General features: G+C 42.5%; 1 protein-coding gene across 1 annotated transcript in view; it reads left to right on the top strand.

The window, feature by feature from the left end:
• Window positions 1–1,785: 1,785 nt before the first annotated feature.
• Window positions 1,786–26,868, top strand: part of LOC137503362 (zinc finger protein ZFP2-like) — a gene marked incomplete at its 5' end in the record, with an annotated part of 43,929 nt that continues 18,846 nt past the window's right edge. Inside the window, one exon of the mRNA XM_068230921.1 lies at window positions 1,786–2,794. Within this exon, the coding sequence (XP_068087022.1) occupies window positions 1,786–2,794 (1,009 nt within the window). The remainder of the gene's footprint in view (window positions 2,795–26,868) is intronic.

Raw genomic sequence — 26,868 nt, 5'->3', positions numbered from 1 at the left:
ATAACATTCCTTCCTTTACATAGCAGCAATATCCACTACAGTGCAATTCAATGTCTTGTCATCTCGAATTTTGGCTCAAGCCTTTATTTTCATGCTCCTTCTATCCGTATTTTTAAAGTAATACTTGTAAGAATATTCATAGGTTTCGTTTGGTTTCAAAATCAGGATATTAGAACATTGTAATAAAACGCTACCACCAAAGCCATATTCTGTGTTGCCTTTATAATGTCTATAACAGCAGTGTCTTGAGGAGAAAAGACAGTATCAATGCTAGGGAGAGAGCCGTCGTATACTTGTTATATTTCAGCTTTTCCAGGATTTCGTCAGTATTAGTGGTTTTCGTGTTAAATACACCAATTAAGACGCAGACTGATGTAGTACATGGTAGTAAGTATGAACGTCCTTGTATAAACCTATCGTCCTATATATAGGTTGGCTATGTTTGATTGCACATCAAAGATACATATTTCGGAAAAGCGACACAGTGACATAATAAAATGCTATAGTGATATGATAACAATGTACAAATACAATGTGTATATATGTGTGACAAAATAACATTCATACAAGATTAGCCATGTTTCAACAGATCTTGCTGAATGTCGGCAAACGTTCTCAACTTTATTAATATCTACAACACAGACATTCTCTCAAACAACCTCAAGAACGTCGTCCTTTGCAAAAATTATTACTTGCCTGCGACAAAGCGCAGAGTGGTTCAACAAGATCAAAACTCCAAAGCATATGCCGTTCTTTATGTAGGAGAACAGACTACGGATTTCGGTAGAATAATATGTGCTGGATTAAAGAGCTTGTATGAGTATTTACCCTTTTAGGCTGGACCACTTCTCATGCTTTCTTCAAATGAGGTCTATTAACTCGTACATTTCTAAACCGTGACAAGTTTCTTGCGCGTGATATCGTGATTAAGAAAATACGCAACACATTCTCGTTACAAGTGAGAGGTTTTGAATTTTAACCTCAGATAATGTTTACTCTCAGGTTTGTAATGTTTATGTGTAACGTGCTCTCTGCACTGGATATCAGTGATTGGAATGTCCCGTAGCAAATCCCCTGTGTGAGAGTTGTAGTGGAGTTGGCTGTTGAACTATTGGTCACATGGTTTTAATTTGTCACTGTAGATCGAGACCCGAGGTGAGCTATAGAGATCATCAACCTCCGGACGGCGGATCTGCTAGTTTTAGGTGTAGTGTGTGCTGTGACATCCTGGCTGGGAAGTTGGACCTCTTGCGACATCTGAAGAGACACAAGGAAGATCGACCCTTCAAGTGCGATCACTGCGGAAAGGTGTTATGTAGCCGAAGCAGCTTGTCCGAACACCTCAGGATCCACCCGCTCCAAGTGTGCGTATTTTCTGATAGATGTTTTACAAAGAGGAAAATGGTGACAGGGGACTTGCGATTGCATACAGGTGCCATTATAAACGAATGCTCAGTATCTCATAAAAATTTCAGGAAAAGGGCGGGCGTTATGCGGTCTCACACACGCGAGAAGCCAAACCGCTGCAATGTCTGTAGCAAATCATTCATACAGAAAGGCAATCTAACGAAACAATTGCGGACCCATACAGGTGATAAGCCATACAGCTGCGGTGTCTGTGGGAAATCATTCTTAAAGAAAGGCAAACTGACGGATCATATGCGGACCCATACAGGCGAGAAGCCATACAATTGCCATGTCTGTAGCAAATCATTCATACAGAAAGGCAAACTAACCGAACATGTGCGGACCCATACAGGCGAGAAGCCATACAGTTGCCATGTCTGTAGCAAATCATTCATACAGAAAGGCAGTCTGACCGAACATATGCGGACCCATACAGGTGAGAGGCCATTCAGTTGCGGTGTCTGTGCGAAATCATTCATAAAGAGAAGCAAACTAACCGTTCATATGCGGACCCATACAGGTGAGAGGCCATTCAGGTGCAATGTCTGTGGCAAATCATTCAAGATGAAAGGCAGTCTGACCGAACATCTACCCATTCATACAGGAGAGAAGCCATTCAGGTGCCGTGTCTGTGGCAAATCTTTCATAAAGAGAGGCAAACTAACCGATCATATGCGGACTCATACAGGCGAGAAGCCATACAGATGCAATGTCTGTAGCAAATCCTTCACACTGAAAGGTATTTTAGCCGATCATATGCGGATCCATACAGGCGAGAAGCCATTCAAGTGCAATGTCTGTTGCAGATCATTCACAAAGAATGCCAGTCTGACCGATCATTTGCGGACCCATACAGGCGAGAGGCCATACACTTGCAATGTCTGTAGCAAGTCATTCATACGGAAAAGCGTTCTAATCGGCCATATGCGGACCCATACAGGAGAGAAGCCATACAGGTGCAATGTCTGTGGCAAATCATTCATAAAGAAAGACAAACTAACGGGTCATATGCGGACCCATACAGGCGAGAAGCCATACAATTGCCATGTCTGTAGCAAATCATTCATACAGAAAGGCAATCTGACCGATCATTTGCGGACCCATACAGGCGTGAAGCCTTACACCTGCAATGTCTGTAGCAAGTCATTCATACGGAAAAGCATTCTAATCGGCCATATGCGGACCCATACAGGAGAGAAGCCATACAGGTGCAATGTCTGTGGCAAATCATTCATAAAGAAAGACAAACTAACGGATCATATGCGGACCCATACAGGCGAGAAGCCATACAATCGCCATGTCTGTAGCAAATCATTCATACAGAAAGGCAGTCTGACCGAACATATGCGGACCCATACCGGTGAGAGGCCATTCAGTTGCGGTGTCTGTGCGAAATCATTCATAATGAGAAGCAAACTAACCGTTCATATGCGGACCCATAGAGGTCTTATGCCATAGAGTTGCAATGTCTGTGGCAAATCATTCATAAAGAAAGGCAGTCTGTCCGATCATATGCGTACCCATACAGGCGAAAAGCCTTAGAGCTGCAATATCTGTGGCAAATCATACATAAAGAAATGTAGTCTGACCGATCATATGCGGACCAGTACAGGCGTGAAGCCAACAGCTGCAATGTTTGTGGCAAATCATTCATCCTGAACAGCACACTAACTGTTCATATGCGGACACAGACAGACAGGAAGTCATACTGTTGCAAAGTCTGTGGCACATCATTCAGCCGGAAAGACACTCTATCTCATCATATGTGGACCCATACAGACGAGACTTTCTGTGGCGAATCCTTTAGCAGGGAAGAGAACCATGCTATTCACATGCGTTCTCACACGGACGAAAAGCCTTACTCCTGCAATGTCTGTGGCAAGTTATTCGGCAGTAAATCCGTCCATGCTATTCACGTGCGGACACACATAGATGAGAAGCAATAATGCTGCAAATGTCTGTGGCAAGTAATTCAGCAGTAAATCCGTCCAAGCAAGTCACAGACCGACACACACAGTTGAGAGGCCATACTCCTGCAACGTCTGTGGGAATTCCTTCAGCCAGAAAGTCCATCTATGCAGTCTATGCGTACCCTCACAGGCGATATACCACCCTGTTGCAATGTGTTCGGCAAATCATTCATCCACAAACGCGAGTTAGGAGATCACATACGGACACACTTAGGCGAGAAGCCATATTGCTGCAATATCTGTGGCATATTCTTCAGCATCAAAGTCAAACTAGTAGTTCATATGCTGACTGGCACAGGCAAGAAGCCAATCTCATGCAAGGTTTGAATCAGGGTATTCAGCAGGAGATCCCACCTAGCACGTGGTATGCGGACTCACACGGTTGTAAGGCGCACTGCCGTAATATCTGTTGCAAATCCCTCATCCAGAAAACCGACCTACCAGTTCACATGAGGACTCACCCAAGCCAGAAGCTATACTGGTGTTACGTCTGTGACAAATATACAGCCAAGAAGGTCCCTTTAACACTTCAGATCCGAACACACACGAGTGCTCTGTTTTGCGATAAAATGTTAAGAGAATCATTTAAGTTAACCACGCACATGTAAACCACACTGGTGAGATGCCGCACTCCACCGTGTTTCTTGGCAAATCGTTCGCATGCAGCACCACGCTGTCGGTTCACACGGGCGATACGGCGCACGAACGTCACGTCACGTCGTGATTAAGCCGCACGTGATTTAATAACAATGTTATTTTGCTTAACGTCCCACTAACTACTACACATGTGTCCGGAGTTCCACAAGACCTCCAATTCCGGAGATGTAGCAAGGCGCATGAAATCGCACACAGCAGAGAAGTAGTAAGCTCTTCAGCTAGAACAGCACCTTTTCTGCGACCTCATAACATACATCGGGGAGCGGTCCATCCTTTTGTACCATTTTCTCTGAGAGAAAATTTTCAGGTAACATAATGCTAGGTCCGTGTACGAAAAGAGCAAAGGTCATTTCATGAATTATCTCCTCATCAACCACAGATATATACAACCGCTTGTTCTCAACCATGGACGACCCTTTTTATGTTTTCGGACCAAAGTAGAAGTGTGCTCATCAACAATCGTTTGGGAGCCGTCCAGGACGAGGATAAGAATTAATTCGGATGAACACAGAAGGATCCTATGACAAAGAAAACTGGTAAAAGTCTAGAAGTGCATGAAAGAAGTATTCAGACTTATGAATAAACAATTCAAGGGAATTAGCAAGTGCCGAATCAAGTCATAATACGGCGCAATTTAAGAAATTGTTGCTGAAACCTGAGCATATCTGTGCTCCCGTTTCCTACATGTCGTGTTTTCTTTTAATTATGAGTAGACCAGTAGCTCAAAACTGTACATGCTCCCTCGGCACTTGTACGATAATATTGAGTCTGTTAGCCGGTTCTGAATGCAAATTGAAAGTTCTACTTCAGTGCCTATAGCTATTCATGTATGTCACGTAATTCTCGAGGGGCGTCTTTAAGTAGGGACTCGTATGTTGACAGCTGCAGTATACTTTTCTCCATTTTAGTTTACCTGGGGGCAGTTAATTGGCCTCTCTCTTTTCTCTAACGGGGCCACAAGGAAGTTACTAAATATCTCTTATATCTCAACGTTGCAAGTGTTGAAGAGACATAGTGAGTAATGAACCTTTTTCGTCATGTCAAACTGGTGTTTGCCTGTTCCAGGTCTTCAGCATGAATTGTTAACTCTTGTATCTCAGGGGTTGTTAATGGCTCTTCGTCACTTCCAGACATGACTATTGGAGTATCAAGGAAGGCCTACATAAATTAAAAGCCTACATAATCTAACTATTTTATTCAATAAAAGACAATGAAAAATGATGGCGGGTTTGTTAACAAATATGGCCATAAACAGTGTTCTGCGGTCAGTGATATTAATATAACGCTGCGGCTGGACGATTTCGAGTTGAAATTAATATCCACCACAAAAAAGTCTGAAGGGCTATTCACAGAAAACCAGTTTATGGTTAACTAGAAAACAACATGAGATTTAATCTGCTCAGCTCCATAAACAACTGTGCGATATGCATCCGATTTCTCGATCGTCTAAATATGAGGAAGTGTTTTCGATACCTTTTTAATTTAGGCCATCCACTGACTGTCCATCACCATAGAACGAGATACCTGGACCCTCAATGGAATCTGAGAAACGTCGAAATGAACATCACTGAGCTATCATGGTCACCCACTATATTAATGTTTAAGGTTGAGGACCAAAGTGACCTATCGTTGAAGATAATTGAATGTGCGTGATGACCACAGTGACCCTCCAAAACAAGTGGACTTCGAGTGCCAGTGAATAATAGCGTAAAATTATACAACAAAATAGTGTTATTTGTATTGACTGAATGATGTTTCATGAACCGAAATAACAGGTTGAAGTCAGTGATTGGAATAAATTCATGAAAACCTGTGAAAATAAATTCTGTAAACATTTAGTTATAACCTTCAGTCAAACCCCAAAATAAACTTGACTCATGTGTAACCCTTACATATTTTAAGTCACGGAGTTCAACTGCATCCACTTATAGTCCTGCTAAAATATAAACACACAAAATATTACAACTCCTTTATGAACAACATGGCAAAAAATCATGGGTATCCCATGGACTAATGGCAGGGTGCTACTACACCCTATGGAATACTATGTGGTACTGACTCATTGTGTCAAACAAGAATAGTCACCTGTCATCTAGGAGCAGTTGGCTAGCTACGTAATTTCACGATCCTAGCATGGGCGAGCAATCCCAATATTCCCTTCCATGCACTTCAACCACCATCCTGCTTTCCACTGAAGGACACGCCATCGGCAGTCCTTAACACCTAGCTGCACTATGAATATGTCAAGAAATGGAAATCTTAATATCTAAGGACAACCTTCTGACACCAAAGTAATTATTTAAACGCTCAGTGGCAATACGAACTATGACTGTGTTATGGAAACATCGAAACGAGAATACATAGTCAAGTGTTCGGGAATGTTACTGAGAATCCACTCTTGTCATTTGCCTATGCAGTAGAATTGAAATTCAAATTACTCCCCATTTATTGTAACATCAATAATGTTGTAACACGGGCCTCTATTTCCTAAGAGGTTCCGCCGCATATAAATGTGAACACCTGTTATCTCGTCAAACAGGTTTATACCTGCCGCTCTCCACTGGCTTACACAAGTGAGCAAACAGATCTCGCCACGGATGGCCTTTTACTACAGCACAAATCTTCGTCCAAATCCTTGTATTATCACAATATATCGGTCAACATTATTGCCATCACGAATTATTTCAAGTCTAATGGGATCTGTAGAATTTGATATGCATTTCACTGGTACTAATGGAGTAATTGGATGAACAAAGAATCCCTCTGGATATACGAACCTGTTCTGTGTTCAAACCATGGACCTTACCATATTTCAAAACACTCTGCCTGATTTTTTCCCTCGAGCATTTTTACAAAGAAACCTCGGCATTATCTACACCATTACCTCTGGAGTATCTACTAGGAGCATGTCTCACAAACTGAGTCGCATGGTTTCATAACTACATGGACAAATAGAACTTATCTACCACCGACAGTTATGGACAGTTACGAAGTTTCTCACTTCACTTGGAAATACAATAGTCCAGACGCATATGACACTGACTTCAACATAGACCCCAAACCTCAATACACCGAACCCCGAGCTATCACCTCCTGACAAATGTATCGCAGACTGACACTTCACAAAAAAGCATACCACATGGATGGTAACTATTACTCATTCCATTACTTATTATTATTATTATTATTATTATTATTATTATTATTATTATTATTATTATTATTTCAAAATGTTTTGCCCCACTAAGGAGCGCGATTGTACTTATTTTGCAGATGGTTGTGCTTTCTTCTCCTGCCAGAGTTTCTTCCCTCTTTGTGTTTATCATCTGTTCTTCCTTCTGTGTAACTGTGTACTCATCTTGGGTTCTCAGCAAAATGATGTTTGTTCACCAACGTTCTAAAGCTAGGCGTGTCCCATATAATTTCATCTGGTATGTTGATTTCTTGAAGGTCCTTTTCAATTTCGATTATCCAGTTATTCTGACTTTGAGCGAGGAGGCATTATTAAATTTTTAGTGAGTCTTTCATCATCTATTCTTTGAATATGGCAATCAAACTTCAATCACCTTTTCCAAAGATTGTATCTAATATTTCCTCAATATGTTGATTTAATTCCGGTGACCTCCTATTCATCCACACTCCTATGCATACTGGGCCATGGTTTCCCTGAGGACTTCCCTATCTTGTTTTTCGATCATTTTAGATAATGATCTTTCTCGACTGATCAAGGTTTCTGACGTGTGTAATGTTTGAGGCTTAATTACGGTGTTATAATGCTTTAATATAGCGTTGCTTGATACTGATATTTTGTCGTACTTTTCCATGTGGTTCTATGGCCTACTTGTAATATAGAAATCTCTCTCTGTTTTCCTCATGATTTAATGCAGATTGTTGGATGATTTTCCCAAGTATTTGAAATTATTTACCTGAGTAATTTTGCGAAAATGAGTTACCAGATTTTGTTTGTGTAATTATCGAGTAGATCCTCCCATGTATTGGGCTTTCTTATATGAGTTTTAGATTCGTTTTAGATGCAATTGCACGAAGTTTTCCAGGGACTAAATTCGTTCCTGCCTACTGTTGGATAAAATAATGAGACCTTTTGTGAAGGCCGAACATTTGATATGAATTTTATGATTAACTAGCTTCACGGGAAGTGTCTTGACGCAACCGCAGATGCTAAATATCTTAGTTATACTGCTGAGATAGATTAAAATCGAACTCTCCCCTGTATTCAACTTATTAGCATTATGAAATCAATTATTGATATTAGTATGAGATAATATTTGTAAATATTATTTGTTTTAGTGATGTAGCCACACGCCAAATAAATAAATAAATATTGGAATTACTGACATGTACAAATTAGAAGTTGACCAGACCTTTCCAATTTGCATACTCAACTGATCCTCTAAATTTCACTGCTATACTGCAAACATGTTCCTCATTACGTCTGAACAAATTTTATGAGAAATGCACTCAATCTAACGTCCCATCCTTAAAAAAATATGAATAAATGTCGGTTATAACACAGTGACACTTCTACCATATGCAAGCATCGTAAATGTCTACTTGTGTCTTTTCAGCACAAAAATTAATAGCTGAAACTGTGATAAACTTCCACTAAAATATTACAAGGTCAAATCAGACCTACAGATAGCAAAATACACCATGCTACGTTGTAGAAGTTACTATAAAAATAATTTCGTGTGGCTATTTCTAGCCGAGTGCAGCCCTTGTAAGGCAGACCCTCCGATGACGGTGGGCGGCAACTGCCACGTGTAGGGAACTGCGTGTTATTGTGGTGTGTGAGATGCAGGGATATTGGGGACAGCACAGACACCCAGCCCCCGGGCCATTGGAATTAACTAATGAAGGTTAAAATCCCCGCCCCGGCCGGGAATCGAACCCGGGGCCCTCTGAACCGAAGGCCAGTACGCTGACCATTCAGCCAACGAGTCGGACTGTAGAATTTACTGGAATACACAGACTATATTTAACTCTTATCAGCTCCCATTTTCTGCTCAACTTCGTCCTCTGTATGTACAGGTTTACTGGTTTATGTTACGCAAGTTTTCATAATAATATTTTGCACTTTGATTATTTTATTTCTATTATTCACTTAATTTTAAGAATCTGAAAGACAACACAAAATATATAGCCTTGCAATTTACTGGACACTCTAATAATATGCATTTAGGAAAGTCGCCGAGACTAGAATCTTCGCCGTCCAAAAATCAAGGTCATGCGTTTAGTGGTTGAACACCCTCAGTGCTATCCAACATCCAGATCATCTCCCGTGATGACATTGAGACTCTCACAGTATAGCTCAATCAATAAGCCACCAGGTACTGTATTTAGATTTGTGGAGCCTTCCAGCATCAACATGTGAATTTTTTGGTTGGTGACATCAAGAGTCATAATACAACATGGGGCTACCCAGGTACCGAAGAAAGAGGAGAAGCTGGCGTAGAATGGACAGATTCGTGCAATCTATTTCTACAGCATGATAACAAACTTCCAGTATCATTCAACAGTGCGAGATGGAGGATGGATATTATCCAGATATTAAATTACAGTATCTGCGTAAGCAAACACATATCTCGGTTTTCAGCGAAATCAGTGGGGCAAACAATCCCTCATCGTCCTGTTATATGCCAGAACTAATCAATCTTAAAATGTATTTTAAGAAACGGCTCTTTTCAGAGCCATCCATGACAATAATATCCATAAATATTGAAGGCCTGTCAGCTGCCAAAGAGGAACTCTTGAAAGAACTATGCCAAGACCAGAAATGTGACGTCTTGTGCATTCAGGAAACGCATAGGGATGAACATCAGAAACGTCCAAAGATTTCAGGAATGATTTTAGTTGCAGAAAGGCCTCATGCGAAATATGGTAGTGCTGTATTTGTAAAGCCAGACATCCAGATCATCAGTACTCATCATACTGAAGATAACGACATCGAAATAATCACCGTGGAGTTAAGCAACATGACCATTACATCTGTGTACAAGCCTCCAAATGAAAAGTTCTCTTTCTTACCACCTGTAAATTTTGGTAATCAAACAAAGTCAATAGTAATCGGTGACTTTAACAGCCGTAGTCACGTCTGGGGATATGCTCAAGAAGATGAGAATGGAGAGATCGTCATTGCATGGGCTGAAACTCAGGAGCTTTTCCTTATTCATGACAGTAAGCTTCCCTCCTCCTTCAACAGTGGAAGATGGCACCGAGGGTATAACCCAGATCTTCTCTTTGTGAGCAACTGCTTTGTGCAGCAATGTTCTAAAGAAATGGGTTCACCAATCCCAAGAACACAACACCGGCCACTAATATGTCACCTCTCTTCACCCATAAGACCACACGAAGTTCGGTTCAGACGGAGATATAACTTTCGAAAGGCTGACTGGAAAAGGTTTTCCAGTATGTTGGATGAGAGGATAAAAACTGTCTCTCCTATACCCCAAGATTATGACAAATTTATTGATATCGTGAAGTTCTGTTCACGGGCATCAATTCCCAGAGGCTGCAGGACACGCTACCTTCAAGGTATAACTCGTGAAACAACTGCTCTGCTGCATGATTACTACAGGCTTCACGAAGAAGACCCATTTAGTGAGCGAACGATTCAAGCAGCACAAAGTGTTCTTTCCTCTATCTCCCAGGCAAAGAAGGAGACATGGATGAAGTTGATGTCTGAAGTCGATATGGGTAGGAGCAGTCAAGAAGCTTGGAGACTTTTAAAACACTTGAGCAATGATCCTACGCAAGGTAACACACATGCCAATGTGAGTGCAGATCAAATAGCACACCAACTTTTGCTTAATGGAAAACCAAAGCTTTCCATGAAAGTAGGGAAGAATCCTATAGTCAGACAACCAGACGAGAGCAATGAATTATCTAAGCATTTCACACTAACTGAACTGGAATCAGCTCTCAATAAGTGTAAGATTGGGAAGTCAGCAGGACTTGATGACCTTCGAATGGAACAAATTAAGAACTTTGGTCCTACTGCGAAGTGCTGGTTGCTAGAACTCATGAATAACTGCATTCAGTCTTCCATGATACCTAAAATATGGAGGAAGGCTAGGGTCATAGCCATTTTAAAACCAGGCAAAGATAAAAATGACCCTAGGAGCTACAGGCCAATCTCCTTATTATGCCATCTTTTTAAGATTCTGGAGAGACTAATCCTCAATAGGTTGACTGATAAAATCGAGCCACTTCTGATTCCACAGCAAGCTGGATTCAGGAGAGGGAAAAGCTGCACATCGCAGGTGTTGAAATTAAGTCAACACATAGAAGATGGCTTTGAAAGCCGGAAAATCACAGGAGCTGCATTTATAGATCTCTCGGCAGCATATGATACTGTTAATCACCGAATTCTCCTTGGAAAGGTATACAGCATGACAAAGGACTTCCATCTGACTTGTGCCATTAGAAACCTACTTCAAAATCGAAGTTTCTTCGTTGAGTTCCAGGGCAAAAGAAGCAGGTGGAGGATACAGAAGAACGGACTACCTCAGGGAAGCGTGTTGGCACCAATGCTTTTCAATATTTACACAAATGATCAGCCTCTTCCTGCCGGGACGAATAGTTTCATCTATGCTGATGATTGTGTCATCACATCTCAGGGGATAACTTCGAGGCGATTGAACAAACATTGTCCACAGCTCTAGACACTTGCTGGCTATTACATGAAGAATCAACTAACACCAAACCCAACTAAGACGCAAACCTGTGTTTTCCATCTAAACAACAGAGAAGCTTCCCGAACTCTGAAGGTCACTTGGCAAGGCATAGCATTACAACACAATCCTACCCCGAAGTACCTCGGAGTCACTCTGGATCGTGCCTTAACCTACAGAAAACATTGTTTGAACATCAAGCAGAAAGTGGCTGCTAGAAACAATAATGTGCGGAAGCTAACTGGAACATCTTGGGGCCAGACACAGTGAGGACATCTGCCCTTTCGCTCTGCTATTCCGCAGCTGAATACGCATGCCCGGTGTGGTACAAATCTTGCCATACCAAAGCAGTTGATGTAGCACTCAACGAAACCTGCCGCATTATTACTGGATGTTTGAGACCTACACCTTTGGAAAAAGTGTATTGCCTTGCAGGGATAGCACCTCCCGATATTCGCCGTGAAGTGGCAGCCAAGAAAGAAAAGAGAAAGGTGTTGAAATCGGAAGCCCACCCTTTGTTTGGATATGAGCCACCACGCCAGCGGCTTAAGTCTAGGAAAAGCTTCTTGAGAGTAACCGAAACACTTGCAGGAACAGCGCAGCAAGCAAGAATTCAAGAATGGCGCGTCAGGAGTCAACATACGAGGATCAGTCAATGGATGACACCAAAAGAGGAACTCCCTCCTGGCCATGTCACAGATTGGGTGAATTGGAGAGCACTGAACAGACTGCGCTCTGGTGTTACGCGGTGCAGGGTAAACCAGAAGAAATACCTTGTGTGTATGTGGAGAAGAGCAGACCACAGCCCATTTGCTGCAATGCAGTTCATGCCCATTCAGCTGCACAACAGAAGACCTGGTTAAAGCGAAGCCAAATGCACTTGATGTTGCAAGGTTTTGGGCTCACATAGTTTAATGTGGCTCTCGCCATTGGAGTATTTATATTATGTTTTATGTTTTTCCTTATCTTTAATTTTAAACTTATGTATGCTTCTGACACGATATAAATAAATAAATAAATAAATGCCAGATATATGCTGCAATCTGACCGCAGACAGTTCCTTTTCATACATACATCTTCATTACAGACTTTTATGCCTTTCATCGTTCAGTCTGCGGCTCTCTGTGAATTTACAAAACGCCACCACAAAATTCTGTTTGCAACTAGTTCTGTGGCCTCGTGTTAGTTCAATACATCTTACCTTTAAATCGTTAGAATCTGAGTGCCTTTTCGAAGATGATGTCATTTTAAGAAGGCTGATTGGGGAAATGTGTTATTTCACTGCACGAGAACATTCTGAATATGGAGCATTTTCCTTAATGTGATGATTATGTAAATATCGTGAAATTTTTTCTCGTATCTCAATTCGCTGACGGTGAACTCTATATACAAAAACTATTGAAATATTAAGAAACTATCGTGATCTCTTTGACAACGATCATTTGAGATCCGATACCGTCCAAGCTGGGGAAGATTTCTTAAAAGCGATATCTAATAACAGGAGCGATGGGGACACTGATCTAAGGAAGGATAGCCAGAAAGGCTGGAGGTTTCTTAAACGTCTGAGTTGTAACCAACCAGTTACAGAGGGTCATGCGAATGTTACAGCTAAACAGATTGCCCACCAGCTCGTGGAAAATGGTAAACCTCACCAACAGACTTCAAAATGTTACGGTCAGAAGAATTAGAGTCTAGTCATCTTATGCGGCTTTTCTGTATGGCAGCCATTGGCAGTTCTAAGAGAGTGGGGACACACGACATCAAGTAACAGCAGATTATCCACGAACCTACTACGCTGCCGTAGCATGGGGAGAGGTGTTACTCCCACGTGCTGCGTCCCAGGTGGCGTGTAGGGGGTTCTTACCTGGCTTTCCCGTCGACGTGTGCGAAATAATATAGCTCTCGCGGACCAAACACACAGATGTCTGTGCGTGGAAGACGAGACCAAGGGATGCTGAATTTTGAACCAAATTACTTGTGCTTAGTTCCACTATCCTTGTGATTAGTACCACAAACTGAGGAATACCATGGGTCTGTTAGAGGATCACTGTGTATTTATAGTACCCATCACTATGACGGAGGCTAACCCTTTGCCTAGATTCGGTTAGAGGATCCCAGGGGGATAAAAGAAGCTAACGTCGCTCGGGTGTTTCAGCATCTGGTTGTGGAAACATGGGTGTGCGTTCCGAGGAACTCCACCGGATAGTACGAGTCCCAGAGATTTGTACAACTATATGACGAACACCATGGGTTGCGTTCCAAGGAACATCTGAAGTCTAGGTTTTATCTGTCATTAGTACCCACTATGTGAGGAAAACAACGGGAATGTACGGGTCCCTCAGATTTGCACAACTATGTGACGAACACCATGGGATTGCGTTCCGAGGAACACCACGGGTCTGGGATTTTCCTGACATTCTTACCCACTATGTGGGGAAGACCACGGGATAGAACGGGTCCCTGAGACTTCTGAAACTATGTGACGAACAGCATGGGTCTGGGATGTACCTGTGATAAGTACGCACTGTCAGGAACACCACAGTATAGTACGGCTCCCTGTGATTAGTTCTCACTCTGTGAGGAACACCATGGGATAGGACGGGTCCCTATGATTAGTACCAATATGTGATGAACACCATGGGATAGTACGGGTCCCTCTGATTAGTAACACAATGTGAGGAATACCATGGGATGGTACGGGTCCCCGTAATTAGTTCGCACTCTGTGATGAACATTACGGGATACTACGGATCCCTGTGAATAGTACAAATGTGTGAGGAGCACCACGGTATAATACGGCTCCCTATTATTAGTACCGCTATATGAGGAACACCAGGGTATAGTACGGGTCCCTGTGATTAGTACCACTATGAGAGGAGCACCACGGGATAGTACGGGTCCCTGAGATTTGAACAACTATGTGAGGAAGACCATGTGCTTCGTTCCGAGGAGCACCACGGTATAGTACGGGTCCCTGTGATTAGTTACGCTATGCGATGAACATCATGGGTCCGCGTTGCATGGAACACCACTGGTCTAGGATTCACCTGAAATTAGTACCCACTATGTGAGGAACACCACCGGATAATACGGGTCCATATGATTAGTACCACTATGTGAGGAAATCCAGGTGTTTGCGTTTTGAGGAAAACCACAGGTCTGCCGTTTACCTGTCATTAGTACCACAATATGAGGAACACCATCTGTCCGCGTTGCATATCACACCACTGGTCTAGGATTTACCTGAAATTAGTACCCACTATGTGAGGGACACCATGTGCTTCGTTCCGAGGAGCACGACGGTATAGTACGGGTCCCTGTGATTAGTTACGTTTTGTGAGGAACATCATGGGTCCGCGTTGCATGTAACACCACTGGTCTAGGATTTACCTGTGATTAGTACCCACTTTGTGAGTAACACCCCTGTATAGTTCGTGTCACTGAGATTTGTACAACTATGTGAGGAACACCATGGGTTTTCATTCAGAGGAAAACCCCGGGATAGAACGGGTCCCTGTGATTAGTACCCACTTTGAGAGGAACACCCCTGTATAGTTCGTGTCACTGAGATTTGTACAACTATGTGATGAATACCATGGGTTTGCGTTCCTAGGAAAACCACGGGTCTCGTGTTCACCATGGAGAATCACGGGTCTGGGATTTACCTGGCATTAGTACCCACTATGTGACGAACACTACGCGATAGTACGAGTCCCTGAGATTTGTACAACTATGTGACGAACACCGTGGGTTCGCGTTCCCAGGAACACCATGGGTCTGGGGGTCACCTGAAATTAGTACCCACTATGTGAGGAACACCACCGGATAATACGGGTCCATATGATTAGTACCACTATGTGAGGAAATCCAGGTGTTTGCGTTTTGAGGAAAACCACAGGTCTGCCGTAGAACACCACGGGATTGTTCGGGGTCCTGTGATTAGTACCACTATGTGATGAACACAATGGGTTTGTGTTCCGAGGAACACCACGGGTCTGGGGTTTACCTGTCATTTGTACAACAATCTGAACAACACCACGGATAGTACTGTTCCCTGAGATTTGTACAACTGTGTGAGGAACATTTTGGGTTTGCCTCCGAGGAACACTACGGGTCTGGGTTTACTTCTCATTAATGCACATTATGTGAGGAACACCACGTGTGTGGGTTTTACCTCTCATTAGTACCACAGTGTGAGGAACACCGCGGGATAATACGGGTCCCGGTGATTAGTACCAACTATGTGGGTAACACCACGGTATAGTACGGGTCACTGTGATTACTATTCAATATGTCAAGGAATACCGCGGGGTAGAACGGGTCCCTGTGAATAGTACCCACTATGTGGGGAACACTATGGGTTTGAGTTGCCTATAGGTTGCGCCCTTTTGTGTGGAACACCGAATGTTTACGTTATTTTCTAGAAATACCGTTCTCACAACATAAGGTAAATGTCAAGAGTGTTAGCACGACCAGGGATAAAATAAGCAAAAGGACGACTTACGAATTATCCCAACAGAAGGCCGTCGCTGATTGAGGAAGCTCTGGACACAAGAGGCCTAGCGAATCAACTAAAATAAGCTTAATTAACTAATTGGCTGAAATAATAACTCAAATTAAATTGATCAAACAAAATTTAATTAGGTAAATAATTTAAGAATTTTCGACCTCAAAACTAATTTTTTTAAAATCAATTACCACTGCACAATGAACGTGAACAGCTTTCAGAATAATTAATCAAGGATATCAATTGAAAATAAATTATTTTAACACTAACTCAAATTGCCAGGAGGCAGAAAATCTTTTTGAACAATAAACAAACGTAGATCAATAGAAGATTAAAATCTTAAGACAACTATTACTGAATGAAAGCTGAAATTTCCCTAATGAATTTCTCGGTTACTCCAGGGCTGCATTAAAATTAAATTAAATCCACCAAAAAGCATAACTTCAGTTAACACCATGAAATCATTCGAAACATGGACATAAATCCATAAATAGGATAAATAACCCTAATATTCTCCAAGGTACGGTGGCTTAAACCAAATGAGTTAATCGAACTCATCAGAAAAACCTTCCATATGCACGAAGATCCACGCCAAAAATCAGCTGAAAATCAAGTTACCAACAATAATTCGATACTCAAATGTCAAATTCAACACAGCATGGCCACGGTATGTTTTCATTCTGTTACACAGAGTGTAACAGATGACGAGCACCGAAATCAAAACAAGCACTTGAAGTACCGAGGAAGTCATTAGAAGCCCTACATTAAAGGAACAATGTTTCTCCATTAGTAGCCCGACATTTGATTGAAAATATTATAATAATAAACATAACTTGTTTTGTGCACAAAACCTTAATTATCTAAAGTCAAGAAGATAAACAAATGCCATAATGACCATTACAACTTGAAGCCCGAAAATATTACCATATTACAAGATTATTATGAGGACCTGTTTTAGGAAGTCAATTTCTTTTAAAACCACATGCAGAATTTCAATTTTGAGGTTAAATATCTCCGCGTATTAACACTATTAACTAATCCATTCCTTGGTAGCTTAGTTCAGTACAGAAGATGGATGCAACTTACTTACGAGGTCGAAGGAAACAAGATATATTAAATATTCTAAAAGAATAACCTAATGTTCAGGCCTATTGCCTAGATGGACAATCCATCATCCAGGGTCTAATTTCGCGACCATCTCCTCTTCTTGCATCATGATTTTCTACTCTTCATGAGGCACAATCCACAGAGAATAGGTTCCAGCGTCTTCAGGTTAAGAAGCAAAAATCAGAACAACTGCTATCTGCATTGTCGACTGACTACGACTGAGAAAGCTTCACTTCTAGCGCCCAGATAGCAGCACAACTTAGCTACCTCGCTGCTTAAATTCCAAGTCGACCGCTAGATAGCACACCATCACCAATTAGAGAAAGTCCATGGAATCCTGAAGTTTGAATACACGGTGGGCCAGACAAGAAAATGGACACATAATCAATATGCATCGTATCATCGCGAAGATTAATTTTAAATCCATTACACCGTGGTTCTTCTTTACTAGCCGTAGGTACCTTTATGAGGGGCCATTCACCTAGATTTTCGACCTCTTTAGACACAAAGCATAATCGATTCAAGGATGTGCTTTGGAAGCAGCTCCTTGGTCAGTATATACCATTGTTATAAGTTAGCTTCTGGATAGGTGCGCCATTTCGGAGCGGATCCGCTGATTGTTTTAAGTTCATAATAATTGTTCATCGTCGTGTTTATATTTGTATTCGTAGGATTGATTATTGGAATTCTTCTTAATGTTTAATATTCGAGTTGGATCCGCTGATTATCTTGCTTTCGTATTAGTCCATTCATTATTCACAATCAAGATATGAATTCCGGTCAGAGGTTGAATATTTGGACATTTAAATTGTTTTTACATTTCGTATCATTAGGGGCCAAGGAGCTAGATGCTAGGCCTCTTTAAACAATAATCATCATCACATCACGAAGATATGGAGTATACTTGGCTAATTGTTACTCACGTTGCAGTTCCGTCATGAGGAAGGTAATCACTATACAGCTCAGGAGATTTCTGGGTGTGGCCGTTGTATGTTGAGTACAGATTGAAATATGTACACACGGCCGAGTAGTAAACAGTCCTCCCTCTGTTATACATAACGGAAAGGCGAGGTAAGCTGAGCCACAGCTTGTAGGAACACGTCATTCCACTCGACGGCCACAAGCGGTACCAGATTCCCACTTTCACGGCAGTTTCATTTTGCTACATCTTCAGAGCTACACCGACAAAGTGTTTTATGTTTCCTTTCAGATAAATTTCTTGCCGCTTCGGATCACTCTTCCATTTACTGGATGCCACACCTTCAGTACTCTACTGACCTTCATACGGACCGGATTCCTGGGAATGCCCCGCTCAGTTTCCGGTGGGACATTGGCAACTACTAACGCAATTCTACCACGGCATACAGCGAAGACACCAGCCGTGAAAAACTAAACCGAGAGTCTCAGAGAGTTCAGGAAGCTCTCGAGCCTAAGGAGCAGGCAGTGGTGAAGTGACTGCCCGCTTCATCAAGGACATCTTAAAACATCTTCCTTCCAACATATTTACACAAAACTCTAAATTCTCTTGGTTTCTTGCCTGTAGCTCCACATCTCCCTTGCTAGTGTCCTGGCCAGGCATAGTTCACCATCTTTCGAGTCCCAACCTGTACGCTCTTGGTGCGCCTCAACTCCCAATGAGAACGAGACGCCCCGGGAATGCGGAGCCGCACAGCAGCGCGGCCCATCTTCCCTCGGTCCGCACGCGGCGGGACCTTCACTTTCATTGCGCCTTTAGGTTTAGTTTCTACCCAATGACTCGCGCACATGTTAGACTCCTTGGTCCGTGTTTCAAGACGGGTCGTGAAATTACCCGAAGCTTTTGCGCCGCTGACGCGAGTCTAAAAGATTCTTTTGTCCGAGGCATCCCCAAACCAACAGCTGAGCAGGGCCGGAGTCGGGCCGGAGGTCCGTCGTCCATGCCACGTGCCCTCGCTTGTCAGGGGCCGGACGCCTGCCCCGAAGGGCGGCGAATCAACTCCGCGCACACATACCGTCGAGCCGTCGGCCGGAACACCTGGGGTCTGTCCGACGAACACGCCTTGCGACGCGGACGAACAGGCTACACACCCAGGCCTTAGACCGACACCCAACGGGTCGCGACGTCCAACGAGGGGAGAAGTGCGGCCCACCGACCTCCCCACCACTACCCGGCCGAGTAGAAACCCGTTACCACCCTGACGCCGGATTGCTCCGTGCAGGGGGACAGACCCATCTGGCCAAAGCAGGGGAAGAGGCGCGGATAAGGCTTGAATCTCCCCGGTTGAGGTATTTTCGGGTTTCTCACGTTTACCCCCGAACGGTTTCACGTACTCGTGAACTCTCTCTTCAATGTTCTTTTCAGCTTTCCCTCACGGTACTTGTTCGCTATCGGTCTCGTGGTCATATTTAGCCTTAGATGGAGTTTACCACCCACTTACGGCTGCATTCTCAAGCAACCCCACTCTAAGGAGAGATCCTCCCGGAAGCCGCAGCGGTCTCTACGGGCCTGGCACCCTCTGCGGAGCGTGGCCCCATTCAAGGAGGACTTGAACTCGCCGCAGGTTCCCTGTTAAGTGGACCCACCCAAACACCACATTTCCCGGCAGGGTGAACCTGCGAGATTCGGTGCTGGGCTCTTCCCTGTTCGCTCTCCGCTTCAAAGGGAATCTTGTTAGTTTCTTTTCCTCCGCTTAATAATATGCTTAAATTGAGCGGGTAGTCTCGCCTGCTCTGAGATCGTGTTTGGTTTGTGCGTGTCGCACAAAATGTTCGGTCGCTGCACACACAGCACACACTTTCGAGCTTGGTCGCGGGCAAGGGCGGCGAACCGGCGCCAGGAGACACAAAGACGCTGCGCGGACCAACCCCCCCGTCTCACACACTCTCAGCGGTGGTGTCGACCGATCCAGCTCCCCCAGGGTGAAGCTCTTTTCAGGAGACGCGGCGGCGGCCGTGGCCGCACGAACCGCGACGCTCCCACCCTTCGAACACAATGTCGCGTTCAGTTTTAGCAACCGACCCTCAGCCAGGCGTGGTCCGGGAACGGAATCCATCGAAATGGTGCCTTAAATGAAGACATCCAATTTTGACACAAAGTAGAGGCCCATTTCAACCAGGACCGCTGTTCCTATCATAAGGGTATTGCTGACTTAATTTGACGATAAAGATCAGGGGGCTTGATAGCCTATTATCATTGTCACTGAGCTGGCTGCGGTGGGAGTTCTGGCTACGGAATTCGGGAGTTATACGAAGTACGTACAGAAAGTAAGTTCCGTTTGGTAATAAAACTAAATTGTGTACAGATACAGAAAAAATATGTATTGCACAAAATTCCACAACTCTTAAACTACTTTTCCCCATAACTGCAGACATTTGTCATAGCGCGGCACACGTTTTTGTATACCTTCTTCATAGAAGTTTGCCGCCTGTGTCTTCAACCAGTTCTTTCAGCACTAATTGTAAACCTGCGGCTTTCCCGGATCTTGTCATCAATCGCGTGAACCAGTTCTTCTGTAACCAAAGATGGACGCCCACTTCGTTCTTCATCGTGCACGTCACTCCGTCCTTCATTGAACTGTCGGACCCACCTTCTCACCATTGAATCACTCATCGCATTTTGTCCGTAAACGTCGCAAATTTGCCGATAAATTTCAATTGGTTTCACTTTCCTAGCATTCAGAAAACGAATCACAGATCTGATTTCACAAGCGGCGGGATTTTCAATCAACACGGACATTGTAAACAAGCACAACAAAGCGTACGTGGCTGACAGCAATCTCAAAATGGCACACGCTTCTTCTCCTTGATACAGAGCGTCTACCGTGCATGTGCGGACCTGCGATCGCAGCGCTGCAGCGGAGATAAATTGAAACGGAACTTACTTTCTGGGCGTGCCTCGTAAAATGAAGACATCCTTTGGTTCGGATTCCACATTACACTAGAAACCCTTGGTCATGATCAAGGTATATATGTTCATGAAAGACAGGAAGTTTCCTTGCAGAAGAGACTAATTCATCTTGGTGTTGCTTTATTCCCAGTTGTCCAGAGACTTCTTTGGTTACATGGTAAATTGGCTATAGTATATGATATTGGTCTGGATGGAAAAGATATACGAAACGTTGCCAACCTGTATTAACATCAGTTCTCATCTCTTAAGGTTGATAACACCAACGCCTGTGCTATTGAAATAAAGCAATGGATGAGGCAAGGCTCTGTTATTACTCCACTCCTCTTCAATAACTTCTATGAAAGGGTGCTTTTCTGATATCAGTATTGTTAAAGGAATCGTGAAAAATAATCTGCCATATGCGGATGATACCCTTCGGTTTGCAATAAGTGCTGAAGGTCCACAGATATTAGCGAATTGTGTGGTCAAACAGAGTTGTGCGTTTAAACACGAAAACTACTAACTTAATGATCGTAAGAAAACATGTCATTCAACCTATAAAGTTGAGAGTAGCTGGCACATCACTAAAGCAAGTCCAGTATATTAGGTCTCTCACCTGCATACTTGATCACAGCTTGAGCAGTCCTGTTGAAACACTATGTCCCAAAGACTGCCTTCAAGAGAATTATTTAAATCCTCTGTAACAGGGACTTCATTTTCTCCGTCCATGTTTACTTCGGTGCTGTGTATCTCCTGCCTTACTTAATGTTGTTGAGGCCTGAACACCATCCTTTGAGATGTGGGGCTACAGTACTCCGAGCTGGAGGTCACGTACAATATCAGAATCAATATCATTCGAAATTTTTTTTGCTAGGGGCTTTACGTCGCTCATCCGAAATTATGAGGTACTGCAGTGGTCTACACGTTTAGAGAATAATAAGTTAAAACCAGATCCATGCTTTTCACGTGAGGAATGAAGAAGCATCTTGAAACTAGCAGATCAGGTGGATGGCAGAGGTACTGGAACACAGTGATACACCTATGTACCTGTGGCCACACTTTGCAAGTATCAATGCGCCAACTCCGAAGCAAAACTTCTCTCTCACGATGCTTTGACATGATCAGGCTGGGCTCCTCATTCAGATCGCCTGAAACTTGCGAAACTTGAATAGAAGTTGCTCCGTAACTACGGAGAGCCCTGGACGACGTGGAAGTCTTCAAAGAGAGTGCGAATTGCGACAACGTAAAGAATAACATCCACCTGATACTAGTGCTCATATCTGGCACTATGCAGCACCACTGTAATATGTATAATCTCTCTTGTAATTTTTACTCCATTATGCGACTGACACAAATAAATAAATGACCTCCTTCAGTTTATCTCAAAGATATACTTTAAGGAAAGAGGTGTAGTAGAAGAAGGAGAAAATCTTGGCTACGGACTGTACGAGAATGGTATGGACTCGGTACCCCAACTTGCTGAGGACAAGGGTCAGATCGCCCCGATGACAGCCGACCTATGATAAGGATATTGTAGAAGAAGAACAAGACGATGAATCATTGCCAGATATATCTGTACAACGTAGAATGCAATAAGCCTGAATTATTCCGCCTCGTGTGGCTTAAATACTGTTTCAATAATAGACATGGCCTAACTGTCACTGCTGAATGTTTCATACGGCACAGCGACACACGGCGCACTTCCGTCTCGGAATCCAAGAGAAACAGTGCTTCGCGATGGCGTGGTGGAACATGAACCACGTTTCATAGCTAAGTCTAATTCACGGACTAAAATGTTCGACGTTCTAATACAGATAAAATATGAGGATCATGAAGTATTTAATGTGCAAATGTACAACGTACAGTATGATAAATATATGATGCACAGTATTGTAGTACCAGTATATAGTACCAGTAATATACAGCGTTTTCTTCCTCATTACGCGCTTACAATGGTACTAAAAGCAATCAATTTTTCCGTTAAATGCACATTAAAACAGTAACTAATGTGAATAATTATAAAATAATTAACGAAATTTAAAAACAGTTCAAAATAGTTATTCTATATGTACGTAATCCAGTTGCAAAAGTAGTCTAAGTAAGTGGACCAACTTGAATAATTATAAAATGAGTAATTAAATCTCAGAAGAGCCCAAGTTCGGTATTATGTGTACAGTAACACACTTGGTCTATTCCAGTTTAAAATTTTACTTCGAATTGAAGTTTAAAAAAAGTAATTTTAGAAACTTTTGCACTTGGCAAACGGAAGCGACTTTCTCTTATAATATGACCCTGCTTTGAGAACAATAATGTAATGTTTCCGTGTGAAAGACCTTACATTGTGGAGTGCATTGTTATTTTAATCACTTGACTCGCGATTCGGAATATAAAGAGTCTCGGCTTATCTTCAGGGCAATGTCACGCGGAGTGTTTCTATTGTGGCGAGGAGATGATCAAAGCACCGTCACTGTTTCAAAGCTCTGCTGTTCCGAAGCATCGATGGTTCCTGTTCACGCGACATGACACACGAAGTGATCTCAATGTTTCGAAACAGTGAAGCCTTGATGTGTTGATTGCGCCGGCACAGTGTTTCGAAGCCTACTGGGCCTACGGTATAAATGTGAGGTAATCTAGAGGCACCTTCTCTGAAATATAAATGCACATTTTTCGCTTATGAACATTGAGAGTGGATGGCAGATGTTCATACATCTCAGTAGCTTGTACCGTCACGCAGGAGTATTGGCAGATATCCACCTCGTTAATACGGGGTGCATGACAGTACCTCGAAGTGTTTCGTCGTAGATAAGTACAGAAATATTACGGCAATCACCTCACAACACGATGGCAGCTGCTTTAAAATTGGAGATATATTTCTTTCTCTTCTACTGTTTCTTTTCAAATATTAAATTTTACACTTTGCTAAACAAATAACAATTCAGGTACAGATCTGGCTTGTTAGCTTGGGTACAATGTTTGAAAAATTAGATAACAATAATTTAACAATATGAGCATGAAGCTCCCTAATTACAATTTTTAAATCAGCGCTACTGATCCTTTCAATCAACTGTCAAGGAGACGGATCTTTCAATTTCTACATCAGGGGAAGAGCTTTTTGTTCTACAAATTCACATTTTTGTAGACTATTCTCGAAATTTACAAGTTCCTGGCCTATCCAGGCACAACTTACATTTAACAAAATGGAACAGTACTTCCTGTCCTAACTGCTCAGCAGTCTAACTGCCTAAAAATGAAGTGAATGATGTTAACTGTAACAGGGGCAACAAGTACCGATCCTACCTGACCTTTGGTAAAAACAAAAGGTAAAGTTACTGGCCGAAAATCGAAATGGTAAGGAGGCGAACACATTCACTACTTGATATTTACATAAAATTCTTAAAACCCTATTTGGGCTTATGGCCCGACGTTAGAGAGGTGACTACATGGAGAAAATATTTAAGTTACAGAAATGCCAGGTGGATTTTAACGATTACAAAATCATGGTCACCTCAATGTCAACTTGAGAGGGAATACATGAGAGTTACTCACTCTCTATTCTCTGATTATGGTTAAGTTATTTTGACTTGTTTGAATTTTACATTTAAAGTTTGAAATATACGTTTGACAAAATGAAAGTTACATTACTAACTGTTTGAAACTTTCCTCTCAAGCTAGCTCTCAAAACTATCACATAGTTAAGACGAAACTGCCATTATCTCGAGCTTGTGGACCTCCAGAAGATGGTCGAGGGAGCCTCCGTTACGTACACGCTCTAGACTGGAGCGATCGCAAAGGACATCATGGCTCATCAGCCCTCGGCTTTTATAGCGGAGAGGAAAATCCAGGCCCTGACACACCCCAAATTCTTATTGGTTAATTTAATAAATATCAGAAATTTTTTGATTGGTCGATAAATAAATATACAACATTTTTCAGCGGCCAACGCTTTAAACGTGTGGGAAGAGATAGCAGTGTTGATAACCTTTGAACATCTAAAACAAACACTAAATATTCCTGTTTAGGAAACCTTAACGCACAAAATTTATCCTGAATTTTAATAGTTCATCTTCACCCCAGAGGGCACAACATAAGTCGATAGTAGTGACATATGTCGAGAAACGTTCACACTATTTCCAAAATGGGTTTCAGATTTCATGATCTTCATGGACTTCTACAAGTCACTAGTTTTAAATGCACGAGTCGGGCATACCTCTGGTACAGTAACCATGGCATGGATCTGTTATGTTCTACCACAGCAGTGATGTGTCGTACATGTGGATTTGACTCTTGTTTGCGATCTGATGCTCTTCCTGAGGCCAAGCCTACGTGATGGAATGTACCGGTAATCCCTATTGCGTGTTGGTAGTGTTGCGTAAATATGAAGAGGAAAATTCTGCGACAAACACAAACACCCAGTCCCCGATCGTGAACCAAGACCAATTACAATATTATCAGACCTGAATGCATACAGTAGCGGCTCGGGATCAATTCCGCCAATGGGGCCCGATATAGAGTTTTCGGCCATGGAAATGGGATTGCGGCAGATATTTCTGAAACACGGGTATCTATACCGTACCACAAAAACTCCAAAGGAGAGTACGTACAGCAAAATATATCGGCCTAAATATATACACTAAATAGATAATAATGAAGAAATAGAAGTGAACTCACCAAATGGCACATTACGTATACAGTGGTTGAGCACTGGCAAACATTTCTATGACTCTGTTGTTGAAGTTGGGCATTTCACCAGCGTCCTCCTTATGAATTGAACAAACAGTGAGCGAATTCAGTCTGCTTTGAAACTTCGCTCTGATTTCGCTGCTGAAACTGGCGTAGTTAGTGCAATTTGTAGAGTTTTGTGTTCCTCAGAGAACGATTCTTCGGAGGAATGCTTCATGAAGAATGTGAAAAAATCACAGGCAGAAGGAAATATCCTTAAATTATAATTGCGATAAATCACTGAAAGTTCATTTCTCAATTTATCTTGGTAGACAAATGGACTGAAACTTAATGAAAAAGTATTGACTAAATTCGTTGGGAAAATTTCTCTGAACGTAGCAAACTTTTCGGAACAAAATTTCGAAACTCCTTAATGTATAAGACTGTGGTAATCGGTCTTTCACTTGGTTGATCACTATATCCCACACTTCGTTGGCATCTACAATCAGATTTAAACCAGAACTCTGTTTAGAGCTTTTTGCTGCTGGAGTAGAACATTCATCATCATCTATCCGATACCTTTCATTATTTTCTCTCTTATTTCTGAAACAGCTGATTCAGAATGTTGTAGTGCATTGGGTATGGTAACTGCTTTGGCACTCTGCATCGCAATCGTGTTATACAAAATAAATTCATTTTGCAGTCTCAAAGAAGAATTCCAGAAAAAAAATACACTGACTGACAGAGCAAATGCAACACCAAGAAGGAGTGGTTCGAAAGGGATGAAAGTTGGGGAAAAAACAGAGACGGCACGGACGAATAATTGATGTTTATTTCAAACCGATATGCAGGTTACACAATGCGCACGGCATCGACTCAGTAGGATGTAGGACCACCGCGAGCGGCGATGCACGCAGAAACACGTCGAGGTACAGAGTCAATAAGAGTGCGGATGGTGTCCTGAGGGATGGTTCTCCATTCTCTGTCAACCATTTGCCACAGTTG

Source organism: Anabrus simplex, chromosome X, assembly GCF_040414725.1.
Source record: "Anabrus simplex isolate iqAnaSimp1 chromosome X, ASM4041472v1, whole genome shotgun sequence".
Classification (NCBI taxonomy): domain Eukaryota; kingdom Metazoa; phylum Arthropoda; class Insecta; order Orthoptera; family Tettigoniidae; genus Anabrus; species Anabrus simplex.
Note: the sequence above shows the minus strand (reverse complement) of the source record. Positions and strands in the feature narration are given on the sequence as shown.